This window comes from Python bivittatus, unplaced genomic scaffold (assembly GCF_059951505.1).
Source record: "Python bivittatus isolate LINGU-HERP-01145 unplaced genomic scaffold, Pbiv_v1 ctg000430_np1212, whole genome shotgun sequence".
NCBI classification, from domain to species: domain Eukaryota; kingdom Metazoa; phylum Chordata; class Lepidosauria; order Squamata; family Pythonidae; genus Python; species Python bivittatus.
The window spans coordinates 6035905-6061753 of record NW_028277071.1 but is presented as its reverse complement, the minus strand read 5'-3'; the positions used below and the strand labels follow the sequence as shown (position 1 = coordinate 6061753).

At 44.2% G+C, this 25849-nt stretch overlaps 1 protein-coding gene, 4 non-coding genes and 1 pseudogene across 5 annotated transcripts; 2 read left to right on the top strand and 4 right to left on the bottom strand.

The window, feature by feature from the left end:
* The first annotated feature begins 746 nt into the window (after nt 1-746).
* RNASE12 (ribonuclease A family member 12 (inactive)) lies at nt 747-1491 on the top strand. Its single transcript, XM_025172662.2, has one exon. The coding sequence runs from the start codon at nt 747-749 to the stop codon at nt 1209-1211; it is 465 nt and encodes a 154-aa protein (XP_025028430.1). The 3' UTR covers nt 1212-1491.
* A 323-nt stretch (nt 1492-1814) lies between these two features.
* Nucleotides 1815-1886, bottom strand: TRNAP-AGG (transfer RNA proline (anticodon AGG)). The gene has a single exon. It is a non-coding gene; the product is annotated as a tRNA-Pro (tRNA).
* A 1387-nt stretch (nt 1887-3273) lies between these two features.
* On the bottom strand, nt 3274-3346 carry TRNAT-UGU (transfer RNA threonine (anticodon UGU)). Its single transcript has one exon. It is a non-coding gene; the product is annotated as a tRNA-Thr (tRNA).
* A 650-nt stretch (nt 3347-3996) lies between these two features.
* TRNAP-UGG (transfer RNA proline (anticodon UGG)) lies at nt 3997-4068 on the bottom strand. The gene has a single exon. It is a non-coding gene; the product is annotated as a tRNA-Pro (tRNA).
* A 16503-nt stretch (nt 4069-20571) lies between these two features.
* On the top strand, nt 20572-21477 carry LOC112543369 (hsc70-interacting protein-like; annotated as a pseudogene).
* A 226-nt stretch (nt 21478-21703) lies between these two features.
* Nucleotides 21704-21775, bottom strand: TRNAP-AGG (transfer RNA proline (anticodon AGG)). Its single transcript has one exon. It is a non-coding gene; the product is annotated as a tRNA-Pro (tRNA).
* Between the last annotated feature and the right edge of the window lie 4074 nt (nt 21776-25849).

The window sequence follows — 25849 nt, the reverse complement described above, 5'->3', positions numbered from 1 at the left end:
ATGAGGTGTTTGAGATTTTTTTAAGGAAAAAAAAAACAGTAAACAGATTTTACTGAACAAATTATCAGCATCTTGGAACCTACATTTCTAGGTAGGTACCGATGAAAAAAAAAAGGACTTACTTTCAGGAGTAAATGAAGAAAAGAAAAAAGAGAACAGCTGTGTTCTTGCAAGATGCTTAATCAGAGATAAAGAGTCAGGAGATGCGTTCACACAATGAACTAAGCTTGGTTAGTGTTATTCTTGGCTGGGTTTTCCCTGCCGTAGTGTGAACTCAGCCATTAGTTTATGGTACAACGTGTGAACTCAGAAGATGAGTTAATTCAGGGTTGTGTGAATCCTGCCCACCTCTCTCAGTCCCTATATTGTCACCCAGGATTACAACTGTTCCTATGTCAGGCAATATATGTATTTGTCCTCCCCTTCCTCAGAAATGAATGCCAGCTATTCTGTTGGCTTGTCACATGAGCTAGTAATGCTAGGGACAACTGAAGACTGATTCTTAATTAAGGCAAGGAGGAGATGAAGGTATCATCATGGAGAAAAGGCAGAAAAGGTGCTCCTGGGACATAACTGTTCCACGTTACGTGCAAATGGGGACACAGCCTACGCGCTGACCTTTCTTGAAGATGCCATTTTGTTTTTGTACTTTGGGCATCCAACAACCTCTTTCGGTGCCCACCTGATTTCATTCCCTCTTCTTTTCCCCTTCTCTTGATCAGTTACGGAGGAAGACCAAGACAAGAATGGCCAAGAACAAGCTACATCCTGGGCTAACCACAATTCTCCTCCTGTTGATGGCTTGGTTGGCCATGACCAACGCTGCAACTTTTGAGAAGTTCCTGAGGCAGCACGTGGATTACCCAATGACTGAAGCTCCAGATCCACAACGGTACTGCAAACTCATGATGAAGCGTCGTCACTTGGCAACCAGTAGACATTGCAAACACATCAATACATTTGTCCACACGGAGGTCCCTCAGATCCAAGCGGTGTGTGGCCCGGCAGGAGAACCAACCACGGGAGACCTCCGAGAAAGTGACACCAGCTTCCCCCTCACAGTGTGCAAACTTCAAAGGGGCTCGTGGGCTCCAGATTGCAACTATGTGGGAACCAGCGCTGTCGACAGGATTATTATCGCTTGTGAAGATGGTAACCCGGTCCACTTGGAAACCGAAGTCCCAGATTATTTGAAGCTGGAGAAGTTCTGAAATGTAGGCCCAGAGAAACCAGTTCAGTCCTCTGCCTTCTCTTTCTTTTTCCTTCTACTGTTCTTATAGTTGATGACTGATTGATTGATTGATTGATTATATGCCATCGAATTGTTTTCAATTCCTAGCAACCACACAGATAGATTTTCTCTATGATAATCTCTCCCTAACCTGGTCTTTCAGGTCTCCCAACAGTGCACTCATCATCCTTCTTATAGTTATGAAGAAGAAAACCTCAGTTCAGTTTCTCTGCTTTTCTCTACATTCTCTTGGAAATAAAAATCAACTGAATTTAATATTGCTGATCTTGTCTGCATGCTTCAGAGAGGTGTCTTGTTGATTACTACTAGAGATTTTTTAAAATGCAATTGGGTTTCTGACTAATAAAGATCTGATTTGATTCAGTTTAATTTGCAAATGGAAAAAACGTTCTGAAACTTTAGTTGGTCCGACACTTTTATTATTAGTAGTTCAACCTGAAGTTTTAAGAATCGAGTTGGTGATTATTCGCGGGTGAACAAATCCTGGAACTGTTGTTGAAAGAATCCTTTTACAGTACATTGCAGACCAAAGGGTTGTTCTTGAAAAGAAAATACTAAAAGTGGGCTCGTCCGGGATTTGAACCCGGGACCTCTCGCACCCTAAGCGAGAATCATACCCCTAGACCAACGAGCCTGCCACGCGGTTGGACTTCCGCAGCGCCGTTTTTGAGCTTTAGAGCCACCTAGTGGCAAACCCAATATTGTCCCGTCCTCTTTTAAAGAATCTGGCTGAAGATATAAATCTTTGCGCTTGTTCTTCCTCAAAGAAAGCAGACATTAAAAACTATCTCGATCACATCTTCCAAATCCAGGATGTAAAAACTAGTCGGTTTGGGCTTTTTAACCACTCTGCCCTCTACTTTGAGTCCACCGCTTTCCAGTAGAAGGTACCTCTGCCTTTTCCTTCCATTACTCGACAAACACGGATGAGATGGGAAGCGGTTCAATGCCCAACATCTGGTCCTTCTTTCGCTGTAACTTTCTGTTTTGCTTTGCAATTCCGATGTTCCGGGAACGTAAAGAATGGCTGGATCTCTCTCTTCGTTTTCTCCTCTCTCTCTCTGTCTTTCTCTCTCGCCGTAATCCCGGGTTATTTAGTCGGATTTCATTCCCCGTTTCTAATTTTCCTGGAGAAGAGGGAAAAGCTTGACATTTTGGGAAGGGAGGGAGGGAAGGCAGGCAGGCAGGCAGGAAGAAAGGAAGGAAAAGGGGGAGAGAGAGAGAGAGAGAAAAGAGGGAGGGAGGGAGGGAGGGAGGGAAGGAAGGAAGGAAGGAAGGAAGAGGGATACGATGACTTTTTCATTCCTCGCAGCGCAGGGAAGAGTTTCATCAGGAATCGTTTGCTAGAAACGAGCAGAAGGCAGAATCTCCTCTTGTGCTGGGTGGTTTTCCAGCTGATTGTCGATTTCCCCCCGGCTCCTAAATGGACAGCCAGATTGCTCTCCCCAGCCCTCCCCATTGTCGAAATAAAATGCCTGGGGAGGGGTTCCCACACGGGGCTTTTAGGGTGGGATGTTAGCGCGGTGCCACTCCGGCCCCTGGCGCCGCCTGCGGCCGGAGGAACCGAGGTCAGCCCCTCCGCCAGGCCGCGCCAGGGTTGCTTCTGGTCCCGCCCAGCCCCTTCCTGCCCGGGCGCCGCCCTGAAGAGCCCCTCGCCGCCAAAGGACGTGGGCGTCTGCCCCCCCGCCCCCCCCCCCCGCGCAAACCCTCTTTCTTCGTTCTCTCCCGATGAGGGTCCTCGGAAGGGATTTCCGGGTTTTCAGTTCCTTCGGCACCGGGTTCTCCGCCAAAAAGAGACCCCGCCGCGTTGCAATTCACCCCGCCACGGGGACCTCCTTCTGCGTGGTACATTTTGCACCGGCTGCCTCCCTCCCTTCAAATTCAAGGCAAGCGCTTGGAAAAGCTCCCCCGTGCGACTTTTTCGGCAGCAGGAGGCCAGCCACGGTCAGCCAAAGCAGCCCCGGAGAATCCACAACCACTCTGGAGGGACTTTGGTGTTATTGCCAGCACCAATATAACAAAGGCCCCAGCGAGATTTGAACTCGCGACCCCTGGTTTACAAGACCAGTGCTCTGCCCTCTGAGCTATGGAGCCTCGCTCGGGTGCCTGATTTTCACTCAACAGTCTAGAAAACACCTATCCAAAACAAGCTATCATAATTCTGCTGAAGTTCTCCTCCTCCTCCTCCTCCTCCTGCCCTTTTAATATCTACCCCAAGGCGGGGAACATATCTAATATAAATGTGTTGATTAATTAATTAATTAATCAACACATTTATATTAGATATGTTCCCCGCCTTGAGGTATTAATTAATTTATTATTAATAATAAATGATTAATTATTATTATTATTAATTAATTAATTAATATAAAACGTATTCGAGGAAGTTAAGGGTTTTTCACTTAAGTATATTTCAAGGTCCCCGTCTTAGTTATTTGCTCTTCAAAAAAATCAAAAGAAAAGAACAAAGGATAAAGGCGAAATAACAAAGCGAGCTAATGTAAAGCAAATCAAGCAACCTACTCATTCATTCGGGATGTTCTGCAGGTCCTTTCTCTGTATGTAAATAATTCATTCCTGTGTTTAGCCTAAAGCAAGTCCCTTTCGCTCAGAATATCTTACTACGTCTTCAGTGTTGCGACCTTAAGCAAAAAAAAAAAAAAATCTTCCTCTTTCTCTCTTAAAAAAAGTGATGTCCCTTTCACTTTTAATATTTTAACTATTGCAAAGATTTTTAAAAAGTCGGGCTCGTCCGGGATTTGAACCCGGGACCTCTCGCACCCAAAGCGAGAATCATACCCCTAGACCAACGAGCCAGCTGGACTAACTCTTTTCCAAACCTACTTTGAACATGAAACCGGGTGATATTCCAGTAAGTTCATTCAAGTTTAAAGTCTGAACTACTTTGTTGTCTTTTGGAGGGAAAAAAATGCATTTGATTTTGTTCCTGTCAATAATAGCATTTCAAATGCTTTCATCGACTGCAGTTGAGAAGCTGAGAAAATTAAAAGTTGGAGCAAGTTGGCTGAACGTGGAATTTCAAACCAGGAGCGTGCAAATATATCTATATTTACGCTAGGGATGCAGAAGATTATTTTTAAAAAGAGAGAGAGAGAGAGAGAAACTAGCAGATGGCCTCCAGCTCTGCAGCAGTGCATTAGGAAGATCGACAGCCTTGGTGGAAATCGTATTTTTAGGCAAATAAAAAATGATCCTACCCGACATGATCCGAGAAAATAATGGGGCAATCCGGGTTGTCTTGCAAGAGAAGGAAGAAAGTGGATAGGAGGAGCGGACCCAGCCAGTCCTGCCAGCACACTTCCAAAGATACTTCGCCAGCCATCTGGGCACGCTTGGCTCTTCCACTCAGTAGCACCAAAGGCTGTTATCCGGCGTGGGCACTGGCAGAGATGCAGGCTAGCTGAGGATGCCCCACAGCGCTTCCAGCCTCTGTTCTGCCAGTGCAAGGATGCAGAAGAAGGATTGTGATCCGTCTGCGCCAGGAATGGGGGGAGGAGAGGGGAGGGATGGGACGGGGAACCTCTCCTTTGGAACAAGAGACCCTCAGCACGGCTGGCGATCATGCTGCGGGATGGGGGGGGAGAGGGGTACTTCAGACACATTAAGCGGAGACCCCGCTCTCTGGAGAAGATCTAATGCTGGGAAAGGTGGAAGGAAAGAGAAGGAGAGGATGACCAGCAGCAAGGGGGATGGACTCTGTCACAGTGGCAATGGGTGCCCCGTTGGAAGACCTGAAGGACCAATTTAGGGACAGATTGTCATGGAGAACATCTATCTATGTGGTCACTAAGAATCGACATTGACTTCATGGCCCGTAATCCATCGATCTCTAGTAACAGACTCTTGTAAGTCTAAATGCGCTTCTCCCCTCCCTCCCTTTACCCTCCTGCGAACTAGGGAGATGCTTGTGTGAGATGTTTACTCAGCTTGCTTTCTTGGCCTGGGCTCAAGCTGCTCTTATCTTCCTCCTGCCCTTCAGGGCCACTCCCTCTACCTCTACATCTCCAGGCAGCTGTTCACTCCCCCTTCTCCCTCTGTACCCACTTCTCTGGCTACACAGGGCAGAGAGGCAAGGGGAGAGAAGATGACGTCTCCTCCCAATTTTCTCCAGGCTCCTTTTCCTGCCACAAGGGGGTCATTCCATGGGACCAGAGCATTCCCCACCCTGCTTCTCTTCCCCTCTCGTGCCACAAGCAGGGGGACAGGAGGGACAGGACAACTTAGGGGAGCCAGTTCTCCAATGGAGGAGAGGAGGGGAGGGGAGGGGAGGGGAAGGGAAGGGAAGGGAAGGGAAGGGAAGGGAAGGGAAGGGAAGGGAAGGGAAGGGAAGGGAAGGGAAGGGAAGGGAAGGGAAGGGAAGGGAAGGGAAGGGAAGGACCTCTACAAGCCCACAGCACTGCAGGAAAGCAGCTGAGGGTTTCTCCGTGGGGCTATCAGCCTCAGCTCTGCCCCCTGCACAGCCAAGGGAGGGGAACCCTGGGGCAGCTTCATTACAAAGCTCTTGTACTAGTAGCCTCAAGGTGAAGCTGTCTACTCGGTGGCTTAGGTAGGGCCAGGTGTGCTATGGAGGGAAGCGTGGTCTCCTGTCATGGGAGTCATTTTATACACATGCCCTGAAGCGTTCCAAAAGACCATTTGAAATGGATCAAGAAACCCACCACCACCACCACAGTTTCAGCACTACTCCAGGGGGTGTTCTGGACAGTCACCCATGCCTTGGTCACCTCCTGGTTGGACTACTGCAATGCACTCTACATGGGGCTGCCCTTGACGACTACCTGGAAGCTGCAGCTGGAGCAGAATGCAGTGGCACAGGTGATTACGGGTGTTCCTTGGACGCTTCTACTCCACAAACTGCACGGGCTTCCAGCAGACTCCCAGGTGCAACTGAAGGTGCCGATACGATCTCTCCAGAAAGGCCTACGTATCTCCTGGCCTTCCGGAAACGTGCGAAGACAGGGCTATGCCAGATGGCCTGGGGGCCTGAGGGGGGCTCGCATTGTTGGAATCGGCTGGTGGGATAATCATCACCGCTCCCCACACCCATCATCCTGAATTGTATATAGAATTGTTTTAGCTCATTTTAATATGGATATTTATGTTTTGATTGTTTTGGATTTTAATTGGGGGCCGCCCAGAGTTACCCTCTGAGGGAGATGGGCACCATATAAATTTAATAAATACATACATAAATACGTAGATGGCACAGGACTCCGTTATTTGCAGCCTTGCCTCTTATCGGTGGCATTTGCCCATCCTATACATTCCAATACATACAATGTTGTCTTATGAGAGCCAGGAGACTTGTCTCTTCTGAGGTGGTCCCCTGGAACGATCTCTTCCTCCGATATATGGCTTGCTCCGATCCTGCTGGCCTTTAAAAAGGCTGTGAAGACCTGTCTCCCTAGGCCAGTGTTGTCCAAACTTGGCCACTTTTAGATGAGTGGACTTCAACTCCCAGAATTCCCTATCCAGCCATGCTGGCTGGGGAATTCTGGGAGTTGAAGTCCACTCATCTTAAAGTGGCCAAGTTTGGACAACACTGCCCTAGGCCATTTAGATCAGAATGAGAAGAGTTATTAGAGTTTCTGATTGCCTATTAACAGTTAAATCTGCTTTTAGCTGCTATTGTTATTTCTGGATTGGGTATATTTTTGTTATTGCTTTTTTTTCTATGCCACCCAGAATTGCAGTGTCCAACTTGGGCAGCCGTGTACATGCAGTAAATAAACACAAATATGTCCAGCCAACAGATCAACATTCGGCTGATCTGAAAAAGCAGACCCTGCACCTGTAGGAAAAACATTAGGAAGAGAGAGAAAAAAACAAATATGTCCAGAAGAACATGCACAGGAAAATGATAGATATCCAGCAGTATTGAACCATGCACATCTCACAGTTTTCTGAAATAGGAACGGACTCCCAAATTGTCAGCCCCACTAGGTAGGCCAGACCATGAAATCAAACTCCACCAAAATGCCAAAACTATTTTATTGAGATTGGCTATACTGCAATAACATTATACTTCCAGTTGGATCAAGATCTCTAGGGGAATTAGTAAATGGGGGTTTGTTTACTGTTTAACTTCTTAAATATCTTGGAATAGCTGTTCCTAGGAAAGTATAATTGCTGAGTTAAGAATTTCCAAGTGTTTAACTCAGATTAATACTGATAATACTATAGATGGTTGAAAATTCCCATGAATTTGTGGGGAAGAATCCATGTTGTTAAAATAAATGGATTGATAGGTAGAGTTGTTAAAAACTCTAGATTGATCTATCCATACATTAATTCCTCTGAGAGACTTTAAACAGGGTTTATAAGATGTGCAAGCCCTCAGGTTTTCTGTGTTTTAATTATTTTAATTGTGACTTCTGTATGAAGGGTGGGGGGAATCTTTTGGAATTTCAATTTTATCGCTGGGCTTATGTTCTGACACAAGTGTTTTGTGAAATTAAAGTGATTTTTTTTAAAAAAGTTACAGGAACAAGAGAAGATTATTGCCTGACTCTTCTATTATTTTGGTCCAGGGGGTGGTTCTCGTTCTGGTCAAATTTAGCCGGTTTTCCACCCCTAAAGGCTGGAAGACACATTTGGAGATCTGGAGATGGAAGGTTAAATTCAAAAGATCACAAGAGAAGTTACAACTTTGGGATAATTTCCATTTAAAATTGGAGGCATACACTTTTTTAAAAAATAGGCAAAAAATGGTATTAATGGTCTGGACCAGCTTCTAATATATTCCAAAAAGCATTTGGATTGGCTAAAACTGCTGAATGGCAGTGTATCCAGTTTGCAAGAATTATGGAGCAAAGAGTATCCTATATTAACTAATTGATGATCTTGTGTCTTTATAGATGTCAAATACATGTTTCTTAAATGAGACTAATTTATTAAAAAATATATTTTTTTTCATGTTTATTGGACACCCCAGAAAATGTTTCAGATGGGTTAGACATCTATGCGTGTGCCTATGTGTTTGTGTGTTTATTTAACCACATTTGTATGTCACTAACTCATCTTTGATTCTAGGCAGTTTACATCAATCAACCACAAATTAAAAATGTCCAAATGGGCACAGAAATATTAAACAAACCTAGATAAATGAGTCCCAACCTGCTCAACATCTGCTTTCAATTATTTGGCAGCCATTAACACTCTACTAGAATGAGAATAAGAAAGAGGACATCCCGTTCCTACAACTGAAAACCCTGCTTTGAAGATCTCACTCCCTTCAAATCTTACCAGGGGAAGACAGGGGTATGTGCAGTGTTGGGTCAAAAAAGTCAAGATGATTGCCATGATAGTGTGATTGAAGCCCCACCTGTTTTTGTGTACATTGCTACACACATAACAAACAGGTGGAGCTTTATTTGCACAGGCAGAACTTCACCTGTATCACTGTGGCCACCTTCTTGACATTTTTGACCACACTGTATGGACACCCCTGGGGAAAGATCTTCAGCATGCCCTCCTAGCTTGAATGTATTGGACAGGTAGATTCTACATGGAGCAGACAGTCTTAGAGAAAGGAAGGGAGGGAATATAAATGGGATGTGAGAATAACCTTGAGGAACAGGAGGAAAAGCCGCAGCCAAGACAACAGTCAGATATAATAAATTTGAGTCCAAAGCAGAAATGTAATTTGAGAAAGCATCTCAAACTTGGCTATCCCTAGTTCTCTTGATGATAAAGGCAGGGAGGGGGGAGGTACATTCAGACCTGCAAGATTCAGTTATTGTCACCCTGTAATAAGAGTGGTATTAGTATTCATAACTTTGTTTTTCTAGTCTGGTCTATCTCAAAGGGCTGACAGGGAAATAGATAGGCAGGTAGGTAGGTATTAGATTTGTGAGACTGTCTAATCATTCAATGACTTAAGGCAGTAGGCAGGAAAAGTTAAAAATGCAGTAACAATAAAAGAAGAACCAAAATAATAAAAAGCCACCAGGGAATATAAAAAAGTTAGAGCCATAATGTATTAATGAATTTACAAACCCCCATGCCCCAGGTCTTGCTGGATAAGCCAGGTCTTTATGGCCTTACTGAAGGACAAAAATACTGGGGCCATTTGGACCTCAGGGGAAAGTTGCTCTAGGGGGCAGAGCAGTGACAGAAGAAATGTTTCCAGGGTCCCATAAGGCAGCATCTCTTTGTTGAGGGAACCCAATGAGGGAACTCAGGATAGGTCAACCCTGTCAGATCTTATGGGACAGGCAGAGAGAATTGGAGAGAAGTGGTCCCATAAATAACCAGTCTCTAAGCCCTGAAAGATTTTAAAGATGATCATCAAAGATGACCTTGAAGTGGATCTGGATGGCAACCAGATCAGTTTGCAAAGTAGTGGTGTTACATGAGTGTACCAAAGTGAACACATAAGCGTCATGCCACTGCATTCTGGATCACCTGTAGCTTCTGAGTGGTCTTCTAGGGTAGCCCCATGTAAACTGCATTGCAATAGTCCAAACAAGAGGTGACTAAGGCGTGAGTGGCCATGCAAAAGGCCTCCCCATCCAGCAAAGGGCAAAACTGGCACATAAGATGAATCTGGGCAGAGGCCTTCCTATCCACAGTTGCCACCTACTCTTCAAATAGGAGCTCTATTTCTAAGGACCTCCAGATAGTGCACCAGTTCCATATGGGCAACTGCTACCCAATCCAGAACTAAAACTGGACAAGGTAACCATGACCTGAGCTATAAAGAGATATATGGGTAACAACTAGGAGTTGGGTTGGACCTAGTGGCAAAAATGCAGCTCCTAAAATTGGTTTAGTGGCCCCTACCCATCAGCATATGGCCACTGCATTTTCTGAATTACCTTCAAGAGCAGCCCTGTGTAAAGCAAATTACAGTAGTCCAGATAAAAGATGATGAGGGCATGAATTACTATCCCCAAGGCTTACTGGCCCAGGGAAAGATACAGCTGGGACATCAGCAGAAACTAGGCAGAGGCTGTCCCTCTGAGTCCAGGAGAGACCCCAAATTGTGTACCTGGTTCTTCAGAGGTAGTGGCACCTTGTCCAAAGCTAAGAATGGAACTATCCTGGAATCAGGAGATTTCTGCAAAACACGGAGCTCCGTCTTGTTGGGATTCATGCTGAGCCTGTTCTGTCCTACCTGGGGTCTCACAGCTTTCAGTCATGAGGTCTAGACTTCCATCACATCGCCTATACAACCCAAGGGTGGAATTATTAACGTACTGATGATATCTCATCCTCAACTGATAGAAGACTGTCCCCATGGTTTCATGTAGATATGGAAGAGAAATCTTTTGGAATCTACTGAGGTAGATGACCTAACAAATTTAATGACGTAAATAAATACATACATAAGGAGAGGGATGAGTTGTAGGACACCTAGGGCTCCACCCTTCAAGCCCCACCAGCACAATTAGGATTGCCCACTCAGAAAGAAACAACAACAAATTAGGACCTCCGATCCTCAACCTCTCTGTGGAATCCAAAAGAATACCATGTGTTTTACACTGGAGATGCAATATGTACAAGGGAGCTCTGACACATTATGAGTCTCTGTGGGGCAGCAGAAAGACGTGGCAATTGACAAATGTGCGTGCAAATGTTGCAGCATGGGGGATGGTCGTCTGCAGATGCCAGCAATTCCACCAATCCTAATAAATTGAGTCATGCGCTGCATTTTCTTGGCTTCTGCAATATACTAAAAGAGCAACTATCCAAACGATCTACGACCACAGAACATACACACACACCACACACAGAGCCTAATCTAAGTTAACATTAACAAAGGTTTTCATATGAGGCAAATACTGCTACCCGATTTCTCAAAAACCTTGTTGTAAGACTCATGTTAGGAGTCTAAATTCTCATAAGTTTCTGCATTTCAAAACATGCACACTCTTTCTCATTAGTCATAAGCATATGCACATTGTATGTGGCTTAGAGTCACCTGAATGATCAAAGCGTGTTATCAGTTGGATGGATGGATGGATGGATCGATGGATGGATCGATGGATCGACGGATGAACGTTGGACCCAGATTTTCTCAAGGGAAGCAGATAAACTATCCAAATTCACAATAGTTTTACAACCTCTTGCATTCTTTTCATCTTCCTGCCCAGACGTTCACCAGGGTGCTGCTTAAAAAAAAATCTTCATGGAGTCTTTACGGGGTCGGGTAGTGTTATAAATTTGACAAATAAATAAATAAAATAAAGTTGGCACCTGTAACCATGCAATCAAAGCCCCCCCCCCATTTTTATGTGGGTCACCATGCATATGGCACCCTCTTGACTTTTTTGTCCCCCCCCCCATGCCCCTGTTTTCTTGTAAGAGATGTAAGCTGTCCTAATACTGACACTGTCCTGCCAAAGGCAACGTGCAGATTCACAGGAATCAAACAAGACTATAGCCAAATGAATATTTTCCCTTCATCACTTTTATTGGAAGTTTTTTAAAAAAAGGATTCTGATGCCTTTTAGCCGCTGAGATTCCATACAGTCCTATAAATGTTGCCATTACAGGGCCATCCGTAGAGGGGAGGCAAAAATGTCAAGATGGCAGCCATGACCGCCCACCCCTACCCCACTGATACCCTGGGATGCCAAACCATAGTCTTTGCCCACTAAAAGCTCTGCCTGTTGCTGGATAGGAGCCTCAGCAATGGAATGAGCGTAAGCATTCTTTACTTTCAGTCAACCGCAAAAGAGAAAATATTGGGGTTCTTGTCCTGTTCAAATGCTCTGCCACTGGCAAAACAGATGCCAAGTTATTTTGCTGTCTGAGGCCAAGAACAAGACGTATCCTTTTTCCTTCTGCCCCAGATTGACAATCGAACCATCATCACCCATTGTTTTCTGGTCCCACGCTTTCTTGTCACTGCCCCACCTTGCCCCATAGGAAGGAAACCCCAGGAAGACAGACTGATACTAAAGACTGAGGAGAAGCCATCCCAAAAGTCTAAGACCAAGAGGCCTTTAAAAAAGGACAAAGTCTGATCAAAATACAAATGCTGTATCATGCAGACGCTCCTTAGTCAATGGGGAGAATTGGGGGTCGATGCCTTATAGCGGGCATGGCTCCCTATCTTGATCTTTGGCATCAAAGCAGACTTTCTCAACTCCAAATTCCCAGACCCCTTAGACCACAATATTTATCACTGTTAGTTAACATGACCTAGAGTTGGAGCAATGAGGCTGGAGTCCTCCACCATCTGGAATCCAAGCTAGGGAACAATTACATTCAAGGAAAGAGAGCTTGCTAATTCAGCCTTCCTTAACATCTTCTGGATGTATTTTGGACTGCCATTCCCATCATCTCAATCCAGCCTAGCTAAGGATGATGGGCATTAGAGTCCAGGACTGATCATGGCCATCTGGCTAGGAGAACTTAGGTCAAGTGTGCACAGCTTTGGCATACAGAAACACAGTTCTAGATAGCAGGGCAGATGCCTCCTTGAAAAGTTGGGACCAGAGCCATGAGTATTTCCCAGCATGCCTCTGATATAGCATCACTCTTGAGCTTTGTGGGAAATTTCAAAGATGGATCCTGGACCTGGATCATTTTTTCTAAAGCAGCATGGGAGAATGGTGGTAGCGGGCTTGACCAGGGCACCGCCACAAGTGTGCCATGTACTAGAACTAGGCCTACATCCAATCCAAGCGGACAATACTGATCTTACTGACCGATGGCCCTGATTCTAGATAGAGCCCCTTTTCTATAACCAACATTAGCTGCATCCTAATTCTTTTGCTGCTGCTGAAATCTTGCTCCACACTAGAGGAATACACTCAGAAGGGATTCAGCTGTGTAGTTCATAATGCTACCAGCTTCTTTGCCAACTCTACCAATTCCTCATGGACACAAGATGGGACTTGGTTTTAATTACACCCCTGGAGGGCACTGGGGACGATAATTGGCCTTCCAATTAAGAGCATCATCTTTTCCCACCTTCCCAACCTCAGGGAATATCACCTCCCCACTCATTACTCCTCCTCCTCCTCCTCCTCTGAACAGGTGTTTCAATGTCTACCTGGAGACCTCATTAAATCTTGCAAAGTTTAGCAGGAAACTTTGCTGCACTGGGGATATTTTGAGGAGGAGCGAGAAGGGATGTGAGTGTAGGTGTGCAAAATCACTTGCTGAACCACAATCACAGGTTGCAGGTCACCAGGGGCAGCCCATCTAGCCAAGCGTTAATGACATGTGAGACGGAACAAGCAAGAATCTTAATCACATTGCAAAGGGAGATGAATTTCTAAGGCCACTGGAATTCAGGTTGCCAACTTTTCTTCCTGACTCCTGTGCCTCTGACGGCCAGTGGGGTGTAGTGTGGAGACCCAATTCTGGACACCTTAACAACAGCAGCTCACTGGGGCACTGGGCCAGTTACTCTCAGGCTAGCCTACCTTACAAGGTTGTTGTGGGGAAGGAAAAAGTCCTTGTGTTGCATTTAAATATAAACTTATACCCAATTTTTAAAAATACTGTAGGATAATCCTCTGTGCTGATGAATCCTTAATGGCAGGCTGTTGTAAACAGCACAATGTCAAATTAGCTGACAACCCAATTTAAAATTTACACAGGGACAATACCTGATCATATTTTCTCACTTTATAGAGAACTAAAAAAAAAAAAAAATCTGCTGGGAATCACATATCTCATAAGACTCATCCAACAGGGTTTGACTTTCAACCAACATGCCTGTTTATTTTTATTTATTTTTTCCTGCATTCTCCTACATTTTCTGCTAGTTTATACATCTGGGGCATGGAAGAGGGATAGATTCAATAGTCAAACCCAGCAAGATATTCAAATATTAACAGAACAAACAAACTGTAGAGGGAGAGGAAGGTACACTAGTCTTTTTATTTGTGTATGTGTTTCTGGTTAAATTTATATCCTGCCTTTCCTTTTTGAGCTCCCTCCTCCTGTTTTTCCCCTTTTCCCCACAACAGCAACCCTGCAAGATAGACTGGGCTGAGGGAGAATAACTGGCCCAAAGTCATCCAGTGATTTTCTCTGGCTGGAAATGGATCTGAACCAAGTCTGCCTGGTGCCAATTTGATCCTTTAAAAGACATTTTCTGTTAAAAACAAAAAACAAAATCACACACACACACACACACACGCATATAGAAACACACGCAAAGCAAATCAAGCTTTTAAGACCGTGTAAAGAACTGTCACCATCTGCTAGTATTTGCAGCTCTAAACACTTTCCAAGTGACTGCTGGTTGTGCCTCAAAGCTTGGTAAACTTGGCTGTCTTTTTATTTAAAATATGGGTAGTAAACTTTCCATTACAAAAAGGTGACCCAAGCAGCCTACAAGCAATGATGGAAACAATTAAAAAAAAAAATCAGTCTAGACAGAGACAAATAGGTTTTGGTCAGACAAAAACAGTGAAAGCTATGGAAGCTATTTCTTTAAAAAAAAAATAGAAGTCTTTGTGCACAGAATAACTGGCTTTGTGCATCACACTAAATCATGTTTTGCTTTAGTGTGATGCACAATGATGCTTTGTGGTATAAATCACAATTATTGGGGTTCACGTGGCAGGCTTAGGGCTTTTAATAGCTCAGCCCTACAAGGTCAGGATTTGGAGTGAATGCAAGGGACAAATTCCCACTTCACCACTGAGTTCATCTATGCTTTGGGGTGATTGCCATCTCTCAGCCTACCTCACAGGGCTGTTGCTGTGAAGTTAAGATGAGGGGAGATCATCACGTGTGCCACCCTGAATTCCCAAGAGAGGACAGATATAAGTGGAATAAGTTATGAAAGTTTCCACTATTTGCCTGAAAAAAGCTTCTAAAGGCCTTATGGAAGACAAAATGCATTTGTAAAGAGATCTATTCTGACAACCATAGGACCCCAACATGCCCTTGTGTGTGTGTGTACACAAATCTGACCAATCCCTTTCAGTCAGTTATGCGGCTATGTCTCTAACAATCAAGAACAATTAAAACTGGGCAATAGGGTAGATTTTAAAATAAGAATACATAAGTGGGAAAAAAAGAAGGAATAATTTATTTTCTCTGATGCTGTCATGTTGCACAATCATTCACTGAAACTAGCCAGTAGGAGATCAGGAACAAACAAAATAAAGCAATTATTTATAAAATTCATTATTAGCTGATGGAACTCTCTGCCACAAGCTATGATTATCACTAGCTAGGATGGCTTTTGGTAAATTTGGGGGTGGGGTGAGCTACTAAAGGCCATGAAATCTGGAACAGAATATCATAACTGTCTTCAGGGAATATTTTGGCCAGCATTATTAACTGATTTCGAACTGTTGACTAATTTAGCATTCCTGACGTTAACTGGATTAATGATTTTTTGGCTTTGGCATAGCATGATGGGTGAATCCAACCACTGTGATTTATAAATCACAGTTTACGATTTAGCATGCGGTGTGAACCCAACCCATGATGGTTTTTGCAGTAAGTTCTGATTATGCAAACATCCCGAGTAACCATCATGGCTTTCGGCAAGGAATTATGGTGATTGCAATCCACACTATTTGTAGGGCACCAAGTTTCCGAGCAAACTCACTTCAGATTTTAAGATTTTTTTTTTAATGCAGATTCAAAGGATTGCTGCAACAGGGTAGGATCTACCCACATTGATTTTTAAAATGTTTTGTTATGTGTTTATTTGTCGAAAATATTTCTGTCCCTTATGCATCTGCAAGGAACAATAAAATACCTTTTGCAGAATGTAAATGAAATATCATATTATTAGTTATTGTATTATTTAAACATATACACACTGTAGCAGATGCTTTTTTAAAACCAGTTTGTTTGTGTGTGCGCCTGGTATTACAGAAGATCTGCTGCCATGGTTTCTTTCTCCCCCAGGAACCGTGGGAATTTTTGTAACTTAGCAATGGTGTTAAGAATAACTTGGTAGAGACCAATCTTTTTCCTAGAAGTGAAGTTCCCAGGAATCCCTGGAGAACTCATTATTGTGGCCAGAAGCTGCTTTGTAATTATAACTATCCTTGCTTTTCTGATCTGAATACAGAAGGCAAGCTTCTGGGCCTGAATAAAATCAATTTGAAGTTTTGTTCTTTTTGTAACGCCAACCCGGTCATGACCACTGCTGTCTCGGCTTTGACATCTTTACTTATGTTTTTTTTTTTTTACAATTGCCCAGTTTAATCACGTCCCTTCAATATTTATTGCTACAACCCTGCAGGGCCAGCACTGCAATTTGGGGAGGGGAGGGTTGGCTAACGTCATTGTTTTGTGGGTACAGTATTAAAATTTACAGCATCATGGCCATTCGACCAATTATGTGAACGCTATGTGGGTGAGAAAAGATTTACCTCTTACTTGACAGAGGTCAACTATGTGTATAAGTTCCATTTTCAGAGCTGAAAGGATGAGCTTTGAAATGCATTGGAACATAAATAAATAAATATGCTGTGCCAAAGTTAAACAAGGAGAAAGAAGGGCTAAGTTGCGCCATAGACGTGGGGCGATGAAGTGACTTGCCCTGAGCCTTGGTGATTTGTCAAGCCATGAGGCTGTCACGGTGTGAACCCACCCAACTGTGGTTTATTCAAACCATGGCTTAACAAGATGTGGGAATCTAGTTATACAGAAGATAATCCAGTTAAGGACAGAAAGAGATCAACGGAATTTGCTTGAATTCTTTCCTTGTTAAATAATTCAGCTGACAATTGCTTAGCACAGCTAGCAGAGATGTAAACAGAGACTCCAGGTGTGTGTGTGTGTCCTTACCTGCGTCACAGAGCCCGGGGACCCCGGGCAGGCAGGCCTAGACAAGTCCTGCAGAAAGATCAACTCTTCTACACAACCTGGGCTGCAGCCTTGGTGCCAAGCCAACTCCCTAGCTAGCCCTACTTCTGAGACCATCCTCCTCGGCCCACCCTGAGCATCTCCAATTGGACTAATGGCAGGGCTGAGCGGCAATTGAATTGCTCAGTTGGTGGACAGGGAAAGTTGGGGCCATCCTCAAGGGAAGCCTCCCCTGAGAGAGAGAGAGAATGGAAAAAAAAAACTTTCTAAGTGCAAAAGTGAAACATCAATGTTGGCCCTCAGGGTGATTCAGACACAAGGTTACTTGTTTATAGAGTTAAGGCTTTAATCTCCTAAACCAGTGTTTCTCAACCTTGGCAACTTGAAATTAACTTGAAATTAAAAATTAAAGTTTTTAATTTTTTAAAATTTAGATTAATAATTATCTCCTTTCCAGTTCCTGCATTTCTGACACCAGACGAAACGAAACCTTGGCAACTTGAAGATGTGTGGACTTCAACTCCCAGAATTCCCTAGCCAGCGTGGCTGGCTGGGGAATTCTGGGAGTTGGTCTACACATCTTCAAGTTGCCAAGGTTGAGAAACAGAGTTTTAAACTGTTGAACCAAAGCACCTGAAAAATGTATTTGGTTTTATTTGTAATGTAGGATAACTATAGATTTTTCCTTCCTTCCTTCCTTCCTCCCTCCCTCCCTCCCTCCCTCCCTCCCTTTTCTTACCTGCCTGCCTCTCTGTTTGCACTTCCGCTCAGAAACACACCATAACTGTGTGAAGCGATGCTGGAGTAAAGCAGCTACCGCAGCACAGACGCCACCATGCTCCAACGCCAGTGCGCTACAGCTGGCCTGTCAAACCAATTCCCTTGGCCGGCCTGCGTCGCTGCGACAGCAAAGCCTTCATTCCATGTGCAGATGTGCAAAGGGACCGCTGCTATGTGGGGCAACAGCTCCAGTGGGCTGACCAGAAGCAGGACTGGGCTTGGCTTTTTGTTAAAAAAGCCAATGTTTTCATTAAAGCACCTTCACCATCATTAAAGCTAAAAAGGAAAAGCTGCAAGAGGAATAGCTCTGCTTCCCCCAACTTGGTGTTTTCGCCAGGGGTTGGACTCCAACACCCATCATCCCCAGCCATCAGGGCCCAACAAGCCAAGAATTGGAAGCAACCATAAAAAAAGATGCCTTTCAACTCCAATTGACAAAGGCATCATAGGTGGGTAAGAGGTGCCTCTCCTAGTTCTGGGAGAGCTCTTCTCTCAGCAGCCTGAACCAGCGTGGGGGCTGCTGGGAATTGTAGTTCTACCTGGAGGGACCATTGGGATTTGCTTTAGACTTCTTCGCATGGTGAGTGGATCTGCCACCCTCTTATAAGCGTTCCCACACAAAGAAGGAAAGCAAAAGGGGTTTTTCCCCCCCCTTTTTGTCAGAAAAAGCCTTTTGTCCCAGGCTAACTCATCTATCGAAGAAGTGAAAAGTATTAAAGCTTCTGTTTCCTAATTGCTTTAATAATACTTTAATAATGAGATGGTTAGAACATCTAAAAATGTTTCTGAAAAGGTAACATGCATATTAAATGTGTGTGTGTGTTGCAGTTTTTAAATTAAAGCCACTATTTCTGCACATCGATTTTGAGAACAATTTTTTTTCTTTAAGTGGAGGAGTAAGTACACTAAAGGAGAATTTTTCACTGCTTTAAAGATGGCTGGCCAAGAACCTTCAATGTTTCTAGTCTTCAGTTTTTTCAGACCTGTGGCTCAGTAGGAAAACACTCTGCACATGCTCACCTTTTGGCGCTGTGTTTAAGCAACAGCTAGGACTGGCATACTTTTTGATGCTACACTGATAACGGTCTGTGAAAGTGCAGGATTTTAAAATGCCTGCCTTCAGAGGATCTATAATAGGCTGGAAATATCCAAATAAGTGTGGAAAATGCTGAATGTGGAACAGGCAGCTTCCTTTCAAGCTATCCCCAGACTTGCACATTTTAAAAGAAAAGCTATATAGCAGGGTTCCTCAACCTCAGCAACTTTAAGATGGGTGGACTTCAACTCCCAGAATTCCCCAGCCAGCATGGCTGGCTGGGGAATTCTGGGAATTGAAGTCCATCCATCTTAAAATTGCTGAGGTTGAGGAACCCTGCTATATACTATTAAAACTCTTTACAATACTATTGTAACCTTCAACTGGAGTGAACGGTGCCTCACAGGCCAGCACTTTTTGAAGCGAGCTACCTCAAAAAGGCTAACTTACAGAATGAAAGTTGGGGAAATCACGTCCGCTTCAGCACCGCCATGCGGCTGCTGGTTCACCACCGCCCCACGCTGCTGTGGTCAGCCGTGGTCACGTGATCCTCCTTTCCAATGCTCCCTGACAGCTTCCCACAAGTCAGTGGGGAAGCCGGCAGAGAAGGCTGCACCTCCTTCCTGGGCCTCCCTGCACTTGAACACACTCACGCACGCACACACACGCACACACACACACCCCGCACCCTCTTTCCTGGGCCTCCCTGTGCTCTTTCCTCAGCCTTCCTGCCCTCACACACACGCCTGCACCCACCAGTGCCCTCCTTCCCGGGCCTCCCTGTGCTCGCAAACATGCACACACCCACCAATACCTTCCTTTCTGGGCCTCTCTGCACTCACATGCACCCTGTAGCCTCTTTCCTTGGCTTTCCTGTGTTCCCACACACACATGCACCCACCAGTGCCTTCCTTCCTGGGCCTCCCTGCACTCACGCGCACACACACACACACACACACCGCACCCTCCTTCCTGGGCCTCCCTGTGCTTGCACGCATCATCCTGCACCCTCTCTCATCGGCTTTCCTGCACTCACACACATATGCATGCATCCACCAGCACCCTCCTTTCTGGGCCTCTCTGCACTTGCATGCACCCTGCACCCTCTTTCATCGGCTTTCCTGCTTTGCACACACACATGCACCCACCAGTGCCCTCCTTCCTGGGCCTCCCTGCATTTGCACTCATGCACACGCCCACCAGCACCCTACTTGCTGGCTTTCTTGTGCTCATATGCACCCCACACTCTCTTTCCCCGTATGCACCATGATGCCCTCCTCTGCCAACTCGCATGTGGCCTGCCAGGACTGCCTCCACCCCCTTCTGGCGCCCTGTGCTCCTTACCTGGGACTTCTTCCATTCCCCCCCCCATGGCACACCCACAGCAGAGGTGTCTACATATCACTCCAATCCAAACTCAAGGGCAGAATACAAATACGATTTATAGCACAAGTGAATACGTGTGTCAGAGAGAAAGGGAATGGCATTTAATGGCATAAACCACATATTTGTAACAATGATTAAGAAAACAGAAATATTAAAACAGGAAAATAAATGTTTTAGCCTTCATGTTTTCAGTTGCTCTACAGTATTGTAAACAGCAACTGTTTTTTCAATCAGAAGAGCTGAAAAAGGCAGAAATTTTTCTTTAAAAAGGGGTGTGTGGATTAAGCCATTCCAGGAATTCTGTACAAATTAGATGAATGATAAAAATATTTCAAATAAGCAAGATAAATAAAATGTGGAAATGACAAATGATCTGCAAACCAAAGCTGATCAGAGGGAGGAAGAGGCCTGCAACGCATTACAGGAAGGGCAGTTGCAGAAAAGCTATTGACAGGAGCTTTTAGGTGGAATCCACAGTCCTCAGTCTTGTATCTTGCCAACCGAGCCAGTATCTTTGTCAAAATGCAAAAGCCCAGTGCTGCTGTTAGAGACTGCAACACAGCTCAACTCTGATGATGCACAAGTGCACAAATGGGGAGGGGAAGCACGTATGGGCCACCAGAAGGAGGCCGCTGAAGACCCTGCTTTAGCCTGTATTTGGGACTATGATGAAGGTACTAATGCCTTGCTCAGGGAAGTATCACCCAAAGCCCTGAAGATGATTGAACATCACACTAAATGTGAAAGAAAGCATACGTTGAAGAAGAACCAGAAGATCCAGCATACACTAGACTGGATCAAAAGTACCTCAGAAGAACAAGAGAAGGGACAGAGGGAGGAAAATACTTGGCAGTGGATAACCCGAATTTTTCGGAGATATTTGGACTTTTTAATGGCCACTATGGATCCAAGGATTATCCTGGCATGGTTGGATGTGACCTGAAATCTAGACAATATAAACGGAGCCAGTCTGATGTAGTGGTTAAGGTGTTGACCTAGAAACCAGGAGACTGTGAGTTCTACTTCCACCGTAGGCATGAAAAACCAGCTGGGTGACTTTGGGCCAGTTAGTATCTCTCAGCCCAACTCACCTCACAGGGTTGTTGTTGTAGGGCAAATAGGAAGAAGGAGGAATATTGGTATGTTTCTCACCTTGAGCTTTATATGAAAAAAAAAGGCAGGATAAAAATCTAAAAAAAAAAAATCCAAACACTGAGACAATCACAAGTTTATGAAGTTCAGTGGTCAGGTTGATTGAATGTTGAGGCCATCCATAATTAAGTCTTTCGTTAAATTAAAATTGTGTGGTGTTACATGATGTCTCCTTTGGATGACTATGAGTTGGCTAGTTATAATACAAAAGGTGAAATATAGATTCTTATGGAGGAAAAGAAGTTCTGTAAAACGGCTGTGTTTATCTCAGTAAGGATACTTCAACATTTGGATAGGATTACAGTATTTTATTTTTCTTGCCATTTCAAAAAGGGCTCGTCCGGGATTTGAACCCGGGACCTCTCGCACCCTAAGCGAGAATCATACCCCTAGACCAACGAGCCAGTTCTCTTAAAAACTTTTCAAAGAACTCTCTACACCAAATGATCATTATATGCCACGTTGAGCTATAGAATAAAAGTTCTGTTTAGCTGAGGAGATCACTGCGCCACCTAGTGGCACGAATGCATTATTGCCTAGAGTAATTTTGATTTGTTTATTTTTGGAAATTGCTTACGATTTGTAAATTTCATGGCTCCAAATGTCCTTCTTTCTCTACCCTTTAAAATAAAACTCTTCATACAGATATAATGGCTACTTCTACAATTGGAGAGTAATAGTGTTGCCAGTCCCTGCTGCTGTGTGCCAACACTTGACCAAACCAAGTTTGATGGGAGAGGAAGGGCTCGCCTCCTGGCCCAAACCACAATCAGGCTTGGCATTCAGTTAGGGTGAATCATACCACTAGCTCAGAGTTTCTGGGGAATTCTGGGAGTTGAAGTCCACACATCTTCAAGCTGCCAAAGTTGAGAAACGCTGCACTAGCTTGTTCATTAACCCTCTCCAGACCTGTTCAGATCTTGCTGGTGCACACCAGTCTGACAGACCAGTCCCTGATTTCCCACCTTCAAGGTCCATTATGCCCATTATAAGAAGGCTACTGTACACCCCCCTAGGTAGATCAGACCATGAAATCTCAGGAAGGCCAAAACCTCTTTATTGAGGTTCTGTAAGAACAGAATCTTGCAAGTATTATGCTATACAACCCCCCCCCCACTTTCTTACACTCATGTGAATTAGGGAGGTTTCTGTCTAAGATGCTTCTGCATATTTTCTACTTGATTGAGACTTAAGAGATGTTTTTCTCTTCCTCACTTTGGTAGAAGATCTCGCCTTATCTCCATCAAAGTCATCTTCCTTACTCTCCACACTGGGTCTCTTTCAGTTATTGCTGGGCCAGGAATGAAGTCTCTCTTTCGGTGTGATGTCATTGTTCTAAAAAGGCCATTTTTGGAGGACTTTCCTTTTCCTCCCCTTGCTAATTAATCAGCTCCAGCAGGTTTTTGAGGGGAGAATGTGTTCAACCCTATCTGCAAACAAAAACTGTGGCAACTTTGCCCCAATTATTGGACTCTTCTTGGATAAACTTCTTCATCATGGCCCCCAAAGGTTGGGTGATGGTTGGGGACTGGAGTGAGGTATTCCACATCAAGGGTACCCCATAACATCTCCATCACCCTTGATTTAAAAGTAGTCCCTGCATATCTCAGCAGGATCTCCTGTGGCCAACCTGTTCTGCAAATGGATCAATTAAAGCCTGACTTCATCCAGACAAGAAGCACAAACCATGAATACTAACACTATCTTTATTGCAAGGTTACAGAATATTACAAGTCTGAAAGCACTTCTCCCCTCCTTTACTTTTGTGTGAGTGTTTGTGCCTTCGAGTCATTGTTGACTCCTGGCAACTGCCTGGATAAGTCTCTGCAGTTTTCTTGGCAAGGTTTTTCAGAAGTGGTTTGCCATTGCCTCCTTCCTAGGGCTGAGCAAGGGTGACTGGCCCAAGGTCACCCAGCTGGCTTCGTGCCTAAGGTGGGGCTAAAACTCATGGTGTCCCAGTTTCTAGGCTGGTGCCTTAACCACTACACCAAATTGGCTCTCTCCCTTTACTTTTACTTTCCTGAAAACTAGGGAGGGTCCCTTCTAAGACGCTTCCCATGCCCCTTTTCCTTCTGTGGGATGAGATACTTTTTGCACAATGGTTGTCTAGACTGTGGCTCTTCCTCCTCCCAAGGTCATTCCCAAAGGCCATTAGACCTATTCCCTTAGCATATATCTGACTTACACCTTCTGCCATAGTCCTTTCAGGTATCAGTCCTAACTTGGACTTAACATGTCTTGAATTCTGTAGAATTGTCCATTTCACCATGAGCCATTTCATAGGCAACTGACAACATGGAACCTGTTGAATGTGATTTCAGGAGCTGCATCTACTGCCTGTCCCACACTTGCAGTTGTGGCAAGTCCTTTCAAAATTCTTCAGGAATTGGTCACAATCCTTGTCCTCCCTGTTTTCTGCTGCTGGGAGTTTTGGATGGGTTGCAGTAGAAAACACTCCACTCTTTAGCTTCTTCCTTTCTAAATGAAGAAACTTCTTATTCTCTCTCTCCAGCTCCAATCTTTCCACTTGATCCTGTTCCATTCTTTTAAGATTTTCCTGCTTCTTTCTCTGAAATTCCAGCTCCATTCATTTTAATTCTGTCTGGGCTTGGCTTTCTAATTTCCTGAGCTCAGTAGGTCACTAGATCCCATTGCTGTGCTTAATTCATGGGCCCCCACTGGAGGGAATGAGCTTGTTGCCCCAGCTTCAGGTACCACTGTTCCGAAGTCCCCCAAGATATCTTCCACCTGCTGGGTAGGCAAAGATGACTTCCCACTCCTTAGTAACATATGCAAGAACTCTGGCCCCTAACAGTAATCCAGCTATTCCATCAAAGCCAGAAGGTAAACATGAACATAACTTTTATGCCTGCAAGTCACTTTATATCTCTTGTCTCAGATGAGACTCCAACCTGATAATCCGGCACAAAACAGGAATGTCTTTTCAAGAACCCCACTTCCCAAGGAAAAATATGACTGTGGGCTGCCTTATGTAGGGTTCACTCATCTTACAGCTTCCACCATGTAGCAGCAGCACTGAGCCCATACAGTGAGAGGTTGAAGGTCTCAGCCTCCTCCCCCAGAAATCTTCTAGGTCTACATGACCTGGCCCCACCTTTTACAGTATAGCTGCTTGGTAGTTACGGTTGTTACCATCTATCTTCTTCTTTTGGCATCCTACCCCGCAGCCCAGCATGTCAGCAAGATAGGGTCCCCACAGCCTATGTGCTGTAAAGATAGTCCCCAGTTTAAGAATGAGTTCCATTCCCAAGGTCTGTCCTTAAGTCAAATTTGTATGTAAGCCAGAACAGTATTATTGTATAATGTTGTATAAGTAGTATTGTGTAATTAACTCAAACCATTGTGTATTTAACTCAAATCATTATGTATTTAACTTGAATTTTGCTATAACAGGCCCCATTCTTAACTATGGGTCATCCTTAAACCGGGCATTCTTAACCAAGGAACTACTGTACTGGCAAGTAAAAGGAAAAAAGGTAATAAAAAAGTTATAAATTCTATAGTGCCACCTTCTGGCTCTGTAGCGTTCAGGTGTGTAATTAGAAAGTTTATCCCCCACCCTTTTTTTTGCAGGGTGGGGGGAGAGAGAGCAATCTCACAAGGTATAAATAAAATTAAAGTTTATTTGAAGAAAAGGAAAAGAAGAAATGAAGTGGCAAAGGAGATAAAAATACAGAGTTGTTCAAATCACAGTTTATGACTTTAAAAGATCTGCCATAGAAAAAATATTAATGACAGAATGAAGGCTGTGGGCAGACACATGATTATGTTGGTCTGCCTATCATTTAGAGGAACTCTGCTGTAAAGAGGCTCCTAAGTTGCATAAAGACGCACAATTTACTAAGTTTGTAGAGAGAACAAAAATGCAGACAGCTATTACTCTTTAAATAAACCCAGTAACATAAATTAAACTTAACACATAAATCCTACCTAGACTTGTTACCTATTTCATAACATGATTTCATGCCTGAAATCTTCTGTGTGCTTTCCCGAGTTTGTGGCTTAATTCTTGTGGGTTTTCCTTTTATCAGAGGCTCAGAAGCATCTTACATCTCTCCTTTTCTTAGGCCCAGTATCCAACTTCTCCCTTAGTTTTAAAAATGCATTTTTTCTCCAGCAGAAAAGGAGAGGCTTAGGAGTCATCTCCCTGACTACAGTATGACTCTGTCCCTCATAATGCTGTAGATTCCATGTCTGAGATGAGTACATGTGGATCCTCTGTCTGGCATGAGGCATTGAGGCTGTGACAATGAATGTGGGTGTCAGGAATTGCCTGCCCATTCACTACAACATTTTTTTTTTTTAAATCTTGGCTTAGTGCAACGTGTGAAGCATCATAAAATCATAGAATCATAGAGCAGGAAAACCTTTCATCTGGTTCAACCTCCTGCTCAGTGCTGGATCCACTAGAACATCTTTAACAGATGACCATCCAACTTATTTGAAGACCTCTAGTG

Coding starts and splice junctions, on each gene's coding strand:
- RNASE12 (XM_025172662.2), top strand. CDS start 747: ATGGCCAAGAACAAGCTACATCCTGGGCTAACCACAATTCTCCTCCTG.